The sequence below is a fragment of the Strigops habroptila genome, chromosome 3 (genome assembly GCF_004027225.2).
Source record: "Strigops habroptila isolate Jane chromosome 3, bStrHab1.2.pri, whole genome shotgun sequence".
Taxonomy (NCBI): domain Eukaryota; kingdom Metazoa; phylum Chordata; class Aves; order Psittaciformes; family Psittacidae; genus Strigops; species Strigops habroptila.
This window is the reverse complement of record NC_044279.2, coordinates 57,967,891-57,978,328: the sequence shown is the minus strand read 5'-3', so window position 1 is coordinate 57,978,328 and position 10,438 is coordinate 57,967,891. Positions and strand designations below refer to the sequence as shown.

At 34.6% G+C, this 10,438-nt stretch overlaps 1 protein-coding gene across 1 annotated transcript in view; it reads right to left on the bottom strand.

Annotated features, from left to right (window-relative positions):
- Positions 1 to 432: 432 nt before the first annotated feature.
- Positions 433 to 10,438, bottom strand: part of ARFGAP3 (ADP ribosylation factor GTPase activating protein 3) — a 35,582-nt gene continuing 25,576 nt past the window's right edge. Inside the window, exons 12-16 of the mRNA XM_030479750.1 lie at positions 8,481 to 8,618; positions 7,255 to 7,378; positions 6,126 to 6,216; positions 2,243 to 2,364; positions 433 to 1,564 (exon numbers count right to left, since the gene is read on the bottom strand). Of these exons, the coding sequence (XP_030335610.1) occupies positions 1,547 to 1,564; positions 2,243 to 2,364; positions 6,126 to 6,216; positions 7,255 to 7,378; positions 8,481 to 8,618 (493 nt within the window). The 3' untranslated portion in view covers positions 433 to 1,546. The remainder of the gene's footprint in view (positions 1,565 to 2,242; positions 2,365 to 6,125; positions 6,217 to 7,254; positions 7,379 to 8,480; positions 8,619 to 10,438) is intronic.

The window sequence follows — 10,438 nt, the reverse complement described above, 5'->3', positions numbered from 1 at the left end:
TATTAGCAAAATCACCTCTTTAGGGTCAGAGAGGAGAAATCAAAGCAAGACTTTTACTATAAAGCTCTACAGTTAAGCAAAAGAAATGCTTGTTTTGTACTACTCTTAAAAAAGAAAGATCATTTTTGGATTAATAAATCTAAGTGCAACAGGCTCAAGAGAAAGTTACCAGAACTTAGAGGAAGACGTAAGAGGCAGCTAGAAATTAAAGAAGAGATACAGCTATACTGTTAACTGCATTTCAACACAGTATTCACAGTATTTCAATACAGTAGCTTGTTTTCTACCCCAGCCTTAGTGTTTTGATTTCTGAATCACTGTAGTAATTTAATAAGAAAGCTAGTTTCACTAACTGAAATGAAAGGTTAACCCTACCAGACCATTGTATAGACAGAATACAGACGGCAGTATTTAGGAAGCTGGAGGCTCATGTCTGCACATAGAAATTTAATTTTAAAATGAGTTTATAGCAATTATTTTTATTAGATATCAACAGTTTACAAATTTGAATTAAGAAATAAAGTTACAGAATGGAATTATCTTGTGCTCATTCTTGGTTGTGATGGTTTTTTCTTTAAGGTCGTAATCATTTTTATACAGGATGTCATCAACAAAAAATTTTAGACTGTCTAAAACACAGCCCCACTATTTCCTCATTCAATATTTCATAGTTTATCAAAAATCTATGCTTGTTCTAAACATTTTAAACAAGTATTTAATTAACTACTCTATTGGGCCCTTTATATATTTAATTTTTTTTTTGTTCAATTTGTACACAATACAGATTTTTAAAAAGCACTTAAGGATTCTATATTGCAATTTTTTGTAACTTTCAAAACTAGGAATAAATAGATGGTTCCCATAACAAGATGAAATCCACTATTCAATATACCACGTGTCTTGTCTTCTCCATACTTCTCATCTAAGCATACAATTTTCTAGCAGGAATATTATTTTAAAACAATTAATTCCCCATTGTTTTAATGCACATCAGTTTATGACTGCAAAAGCTTCTACTTCCTGATAAGCGCAGGTTTAACTTAATTCTATATTTTGCAACAGTCTACTAAATACCACCTCAGCATGTACTTCATTTACATTTTCTTCTCCACAGCTCATAAGAGTCGGAAGACAAGCTATGTCTGGTAAGGATGAAACTGCACTGAGGTTTCTACTAGGAAGCCTCATTTGCAATGTATGCATTCATCCTTCTTTCTCATTCCTGCCTCACAGCTGAAACCAATAATAAAATACAGCTTCCAACATCTAACATTAAGGTTGCTAACAAATGTAAGACTGTAAGAGAGGGGAAATCAAAAAAGGACATGCAATGTAACAAGTTGCTGCAAGGTTTCTGCTCCATAAAGATGAAACAGCAGTAGGAAGAGGCTGAGCCAGAAAGCTGCATAAGGAAAAAAATATGCTGGAACAAGTGAAAACATCAACAGTCTTAAGGCAACCTTCACTCCAATCAGCAGTGTGATTACTTGTATATCTGAAGAGAAATCCTTCTTCAGTGTACCTAATTATGTCGATACAAAAGATGTTACGAACCATATCGATCCTAGAAAAGTAAAAAAAATCAGACAGACATGAGTATGTTTTCCATTGAAAGAAATCAGTTTTAATTAATATTTGTAAATAAAACTTAGTTAATTCTTAAAGTCTTTAAGAAATTTGACCAGCGCTTCCAAGAACTGCAGTTTATGGTTAAACTCCAGGATAATTAGCTTGATTTTCAAACACTCAAGAGCTCCCACTGACCTAACCTAGGAAATGCAAACTAACTGGAGCATGAAGCATGCTTTACGCTATTGAGACCAGGATGTCTTAATTTTGTGCACAAACATGGATCAAAGGTATTACTGTAAAGTCAATTAAAGAGCCAATACAAGAGCTGGGCCAGATGATCGCTGTAGGACCCTTCCAACTTAACTATTCTGTTCTGAGTTATGAACTATTATTACTTTTAAAATTAAGTGACAGCAAATAACTCCATTACAGAATTTCTGTTTCAGTTGTAAGAAAAGAAATAAAGTATATAAGGAAAAGGCAAAAAGGTTATTCTATAGCTACAGATTTTTTTTAAAAAGATCTACTGTGAACCACGAGAGGTCTACAAAGCTCAAAGCCAAATTCATTCTTTTCTCCCCAAAGATGATTCAATGGCAGCATCCACGATACTAAATCCTATAAAAAGACTTTAACAGATGGTTAATACATGGTATATATTTTTACTAACCTGTATAGATGTCATGACCCCATTAGCAAGTACAGAAAGTTTTCCAGCCACTGATTTCACTCCTTGTTTAAACTGAGCTATATCAGGAGCTGAAGGCAAGACATTTGTAATATTGTAGCTTCCTAAAAAGAGCAAGCACACAAGAAGAAAACAGAACTTTATATTAAAAGCAGACTTTCCTCCCCTGGAAGTACAAGATACTACTAGGAGCACTAAATACCAATGTCTGATTGACACTGTAAAAACCACTAAGCACACATCTCAAATTTCTTAAATGTGTCTCAATTTTTTTCAGTTGTTCATAATTTCACCCAGAGTTTCATCTTCTACACTCTGTATTGCCAGCTAAGCAATTAAAGTTTGGATAATATATAATTTATTCTGCACTTTCAATCTGATGCAATGTTAATTTGTCTCATATCCTAAACGGATTTATTACCTTGCAATTTAAATATGAATGCACTTCCATGGTTATGTGCATGCACAGGTATGCTTTGCATGCTGTATAAACACATATTTTGCATTACTACATCTGAGGCTTGGAGAGCTCTATAGAAATTATAGTAGAGGTTAGTAAGTTTTAAAACTCCAAGGCAACGCTGGCAATGCAGCCTTCCTTAAAGCCAACATAGTGTGGCCACTGTTAGCTCTACTATTATGAAAAGTATAGGCCTGAAGATAGTTTCGAAACATCTCTGATTTCTATTAACTGCATGATAAGTATTAACACGCTAATAACTACAATCACCCACTCATTTGCAAAAAGAATTACTGGCACCTGATACTGTAAAAAGCACAAATGTCAGTAAACCAGCATCACAGGCCATGATCTTGGGAATAAATGGGGTTCCTGAGAAGAAGCATCCCGTAACAGACCTGTATCAAAATGGAGACTGCAATCTGTAGCCTTCATATAAGACACATAGCCAACAGATAGTCATGACCAGTCAGGACACAACTAGTAACTTGCAAGCAGTTACTGAACCTTGGACAAGCTTGTCCAGCCTCAAACTCCCCAACCTGTACAACTGTAACTATTTGACAGCAGGTCCATAAGGCACATTGCTACGCATGGGCTGCCCGTTCTTCTCCCTTTTTTTGTTTTGAACAGGGGTGGAGGAGGGACAGAGAGGGAACTTGCAGCTCCTCTTTTCATGGGAAATTAAAGGCGCCTGCCTCATTAGCAGGCTGAGAAGAACATTACTGTAGATAATTTGATTTACCTAAGCTAATTGGCTGGTTCATCGTGGTAGATGCTGCCCCACTCCATTCTTTAAAGCCTGCTAGTAACTGTTTCTACAATGCATGGGCACACTTGTTTGTAGATTATTTTCAAAAATTCTCTGTTACTGAGAGAGCCCTATTTCTGAACGGTAGTTTTGACTTCCTTACAAACTGTTCCACATAACAGAAATGCTGAAGCATTTGATATTAAAGTCAGAGTCGTGGAAATAAAATTTGCAGATATAAATAACATGGGAAAAGCTCTAACCACTTCTCAGCCACATCAATTTTCCCACGTTTTCCTAGTTATGTATGGTTGTCTGAAAAATTTGTAAATGAGACAGGAAAGCAACTCCTTTTCTTGTGATTTCCTTCAAAATCAGCATCTACAAGTCAGCTATCCAACATGCCATCTTTCATAAGCAACAGGTCTGAAATAATGCAAAGTAAAAGTGTTTTCTTGTAGCCCTCTTTTTGGTAAATAGCTCCTACAGCATTCTGTACAAAAGAAAGCATCCCAAAACTGTTCTACCCTAAATCTCAGCAGAGCTCATAAAAACAACTTTAGATTCAAAGGACATTTTATTCTGGCAAGGACCCCAGAATTAGAGCAATGTTTTTGTTGCCAGCCTCTGGTCTCCTAATTACCTTTATTTTATGGAACTAATGATAGCCTTGGCATTAATTCCACACCAGACAAGCTGTCAGTAAAATTTCTCCAAGATGGACCACTGTCAAAAGATAGTCATTGGGGTGGGAGGAGTAACAGGAATGCAGGAAAGAAAGATTCTGTAGATTGAATATAGTGTGAATTTATAATATACAAAATAACTTCTGGTTTATCTTTTCCTCACTATTATCTTAGAGCAGTTAAACCACAAAATTTAGCAGAAGTTTAGTCTCTGCAATATAAAACTTTAAATTTACTGTTGGGTTGCATGCCAGCCACAAAGCATAACTAACCTCAAATTGCAGGCAGGTATTTTCATCCCATTATCAGGAATCTCTGCATTCCTCCACAAGCCCCAAGAACCTTTCCAAGTGATTAGTGATGAATAACCGTGTGTGCATAATTCATGTGCAGCTACTAAACATTATATAATTGCCTGTAAGTACCCTTATTCAGAATAGGGCAAGAATGTTACCACATATATATATATGCATGTGTACATAAAAAGACACATTCATATATATATAAACACAGAGATATGTATTTCACATAAATTTGCCCCATCTTTAACTCATATCTATCTTTTCCTTTCCTAGCTTATTCTCTTATTCATTACTGTGTAAAAGCCCCACACATATTACACAAATTAAAGGAAAAATTAATTCCATATAAAATATTTCATATGCAAGAAAATGAAAATAAAAAAGATGACATTCTAGTCAACAATAGATAAAAATATTATCACAATCCCATGTACTATTGAAAACATAGTTTATAATTTCAGAAATACCATTTCTTTGCTTGTATTTCCCACATCTTTTTTAAGCACAAGTATGACATCATCTTGCAAATACTCTTTCAAGTGGCTAATGCAATATACTGCAATTTCTGCTTTATGTCTCCTTCCCTACTTTTTTTGTTTGTTTGTTTTTTTTTTTACATTTCAAATTACTAAAATCCAGCTTAAGTAACCAGTAACAGGAGTTATTTCTCTACTAGCCAGTGTAATCAAAACTTGCTTTCAGGGGATCAAAACTGAACAATCACATGTTTGGTTTTTTCCCTCCAACTTTTCCAAAGTAAAATCAGATGCTGCATACTGTTTGCCTTTCCACCCTACTTATATAATTACTCACAGATTTCAAGTTCTTCATTAATTATTTTTTTTCCCATTTCTTCACAAGTTAAGGAATGAAACACAACTAATCAAGTCAATAAAATGCTCCAGTATTTCCAACCTTTTCTATTTTACATTATTGCACTATCCCAAAAGGGTGTTAGAAAGAAAATGTGAGTCATTTTCAAAAGCCTAAGGAACTACTTTTCAGTCAATGTAATCTACTACTTCCTTACTTCCTAATTTGATGAGCTCTACTCTCTAATGTAAGGTGTTCCAACAAATCTTTTACACAGACAAACCAATAGAAAAATGTCCTTAATAATTTGGCAAGACCAGTTTTATAAGCAGATACCACGATGAATGGATATGCCATGCAACAGATACATGTTGCATCTGGGAATTTCATGGCCACTAATATTTTATTAAATATTTTTCTTAGACTCAATATTATTATGACAGCTATTTTCACCTATATAAATACATAAGTTGCTTATGGTAACTCATCAAAAAACCTACCTGACAGTCAATGTAGATGTTGCTTCATATTTTTATAACAAAATATTAGTTTCCCTTTGATAAAAATTATTTACAATATATTGAGTCTATTATTTTCAACAAGTCACGTAAAAAACAGCGTAATATATTGAACTTAGTGAACTGAAAACACAGAACTTGAAATTTAAGAAATTAATTTTTTTAAAAATAATAAATACACCTGCTATGCTTGATTTATTAGCAATATTAACCTGTCTCGCACTTTGTACATGTCTTGCAGAATATGGTGACAGCTAGCTGATAGCGGAACTAGAAGCAGAGTACAGGAGCGTATTCACTCCACAATACAGTTTCTCACTCTGTTCAATATGTACCTGTTGGTTGCTTTTTCTGATCGTCAAACAAGTCAGCTGAACTTATAGATGAGCTTCCAGAAAGTCTTTCTAGCCGAGCCCTTGCTTCATACTAGGAAAGAATTGAAAAGAAAAAGTATTGTAACAGAATGCTGTCATCTTTTGAGGTCATGTCAGGTAATTCATGAGATTATAGGTACAGTTTTAGAACATACAAATCCAGCTGAAGTTGGCCATTCTGAAAGTTGCTCCCATTTTGTACTTTTCACATCACTTACACGGTATGAGTTTGTCATCATTTCAACTAATTTCTGAGTTGATCAGTGACATTTACCACTCCAACACCAAGAGGCCTACTCACTGTTAGCTACCCTAAAATTGCTGAAAAACTATGCAACCATTAAAAACAACAACTAAAAAATGTGAAATGGAGTGGTTGGGTAGGATAAGGAAAAAGCACTGCAGTTAGCATCATGTTAACCCTTCCAATCACATGATGCTTTTAATTCAACTTTTTCTGAGTTCCCTAGGAAAATAATAGTAATTGATGATGATGATCATGATGGATGATTATTATTATTATACATTCTTTTCTTACATTACTCTTTACATTGTTAATTTCTCATTGAAAATACGTTCTTAAAGTGATCCCTCGCCTCTAAAATGCAACATAATATTAATCTGTATTTTATTTCTAGGCTGAATCACTTACATGTCATTTGTTGAACAATTTATCACTTAGTTAGCCTTACAATAGTAATAATGTTTCCATGTAGCAAGCATAGAGGGGACTGCTGTTTCAGCAACGGTTTTCTGGCATCAGTTTGGGTATTTAGAACAAATGAAGTAAGCCTACATCCAGCCTTAGGCTGATTCTTTCAAAAATAAAGACTGCTGAATCATAGTCTTCTATCAGACAAGAATGATGTTGGAGGTAAGGTCCTACTTGCAGCTGCAACCCCTTAAAATCAAATGTTATCAGAAACATCTACATCTCTATCAGACAAATATTCAAGTGGACATAACTCTATAAGCTTACTATTTCTACCAATTTTAACTATTTATGGCCTTCTCTATATAAGAACACTGTGTTTATAGTCAAAGAATATTTTAATATTCAAAAATATTTATCACTGCTTTCTATACTTACATCAGCTTGATCTTGCCTTCCAAAATACATGTCTGATGAAATTGCTTTTACATTGCCAAATTTTTTTTGTGCCTCATCTGTGTTTAAAGGTGGTTCATATTCAGGCTTACGACGAGATGCAGGCCTAAAAGAAAAATAAACCGCATTTGTGAGCATAACTTTTATTTACATCACAGCAAAAAACAAAATCAGTACCAACCCAGCATAAGAAGTTGAGACAACTAAGTTGATACAGCAGCAAACAAAATTTCAATGACAGTTTTACAAGATGGTGAACAAATAACATTTCAAATTCATTAATCTTGAATCTTTATTTTCAAAGTTCATTTAAAAAGCAAGCTAAATCTTATGTGAACAAGGACAGTGTATTTCTAGAAAACATCAAAAAAACCCAAAATACAATGTCAGTGAAATTCAGATTTAAATGTAATACAGAAAAAGGTTCAACATCCTTTAAACTGTCACCGCCTTCCATCTCAAACATTCAACACAGTTGAATATGTACCCAAATGAGGAAGTAACAGCATTATGGACATGAACCCCTGTTTTGTGTTAAATGCATCACTGGTCTACTAAAGAGGAAGCAGCAGAACATGCTTGTGTTAAAAAAGTTGTACTTACATGCACAAACTCTACTTTACAGATAAATGAAAAATACAGTTTTAAGTAAGAAGAAGAGAAGCAGAAAACACCAACCAAGCACGCAAAGCCCCGCATTCTTACATTTTCTGCTTGCTTACAAAGATCAAAAAACACAGTTGTCAAAGAAATACATTCATTTTTTATCATCACAACAATAAGACGTGTTGTTTGCAAGTATCTTCAATACTTTCATCCTAAAAGCTGAGTACCCTGCAGTTTCATTCACCTGGTAACTGGGTTCTCTTTGGTTCATTAGGCAATAAACAAAGCAAGTAAAACACCTATGCTCTCAGAACAGTGCAAATATTTGAGTTTCTCTCAATGTCTTTTGTCTACTCCTTTTTTTGCTGAAATGCTTTGGAAATTACCTCCAGTACATACACTGTACAGCACTAAGCAAAACAGCCAAGTGCTTAAAATATAAATAGGAAATTCAGCTTACAAAAAACAAAGAAAAGTCTCTTGACTGCTGACGAAAGTTATGGCCAAATTCTCCTTCTAGATTGAAAAAAATCCCACTGCTCTTAACAGGACTCAAAGCTTTGGCTTTCTGTACAAAAATCAGTTAGGTTTTCTTGGTATACCTGTCTGAAAATCCTGTACTTTTTGAAGTTAACGTTACATCAACATCTCTACTACTGCTTTCTTTCTTCCAAAAAGAGTCTGAATTGTCGTCCCATTTAGAGAAAGTGCTGCTCCTTAAATCTGAAGAATCGTAGTACCTAAAATAAAAGAAAAAAAACCACCTATTGAAAAAGTAGGAACTTTATTTTGTTGAATAAATGTTGCTATAATAAGTGTACACTAGCAAGTAAGTTTTCAGCATAATGATAGTTGTCAATGAATAATCAGGATTTCGTAATATTGGTTAGAAGCTCTGTAGAATCGAATCCAATGGATTTTTTGGTTTTTACACATATATTTGATTGGAAAGTTCAGCCTTTCTCTTGGCTGAATATGGTCATGAATATACCCTATGGTCAGGCAAATATATCTTTGCCTGAAAGATATGGTCCCACCAAAACCAGCAAAGTTCTCGTTACTTCAAAGTATTACATGTTCTTTAGTGTCAGGCAAAGCACTGGGAAGGACACTGTCAAGATACCTGGCTGGTTTAAGAGCAACCTTCAGAACACTTAAGGATAGACTCTGTGAGCAAGGCACCATGACAACCCTACAAAGCAAGTCTGTTACAAAGGCCTGGTGCTAAGATAAGAGCTACAAAAAAAGCCACCATAAGTTTCAAGGCACTTTGAACTCCAGAGATCCAAGAACACCAAACTAACCCATGGCATCCAGGAGTGCTCTGGTTCCACATGGGGCAAAGTTTTTTCACTAAGGGGCTTATAGTGGCTAATCTCACAGTTCCAGACAAGTCAATCTGTAAACTATGCAAGCAGAGAATCTGGTCCCATTTTCTAAGGTATCAACAAACAGTTCAGAATAGTAAGGACAGCCCTTATCTTTGGTTCTCTCTCTATGTGTGTATATATATGTTAATTTTTATTTAAATATTTTTGTATTTTTTAATACAAACATTAAGTACCTCTGAGTTTTGTAACATGTTTTGTTAAAAGAACATTTAAAAACAAGTCTTAATACAACAATCTTCTCTTGCATATCAAAACCTCAGAGAAAACACAAACAGAAGGAAAAAAGGGGTCAAAAATCAGCATGTTTTTCAGTTCAGGTGGTATGTTATCTTGACCTTTTCCTCTTTGATTAGCTACATGTATCTAAACATATATGGAAAATACTTGAAAAAAACAACCTATTAAAATGCCAAAGGTTAAGAATTTCCCTTTGTAGTTAAATAGACTTTCTTGAAGTTTGGATTTGACCAGGGTAGGGAGTAAAATGATCAACAGGAGGCTAGCAGAATGGAATGAGTCAGTAGGACAAGCACGGGATATTAAAGTCTGCAGCTGTATTTTGCGAAAAGCATTAAAAAAACCCCACCCACAGCAATGTCCTCCATGTTTGTGTTATGAATAGTCAGGACACTTCATTTTTGCAGTTTATGAGAAATGTGACACCTTCAGCAGCAAGGCCTCCACCTCTGCACATGGAAAATAGCAGGGACAGATCTGGAATGAACTATAAAAAGCAGAAGTCTCTCCCCTTTCTTTTTGACAGACAAAAAGAAGCCACAGCAATCTTTCTAAGTTTTATATGGATGGACATGTAATAACAAGGTGTTATTGGATAACAAGCTATCCAATCTCACAATGGCCATCAAAATCACAGGATGGGGCAGGGGCTACAAGAGCTGATTTGAATAAAATTACTTACTTTCTTTATCCTTCTCCCTCAGATTTTCACAACTTTGCAAAATACTTCTCAGTATTCAGGGGGTGTGGGAGAGGTGTGAGTGGAGGGAGAAAGAAAATCAGCATTGAATAGAAAATAAAATTGTACATTGTTATGTTAATAGATTTTATTAATTGTAGCAAAAAGAAAAATCAAAATCCAAGGATTTTGAGAAGCTTCAATTATATTTCTAAACCTTCAGACATTTAGCTTGATTAGTTTACAGATATTT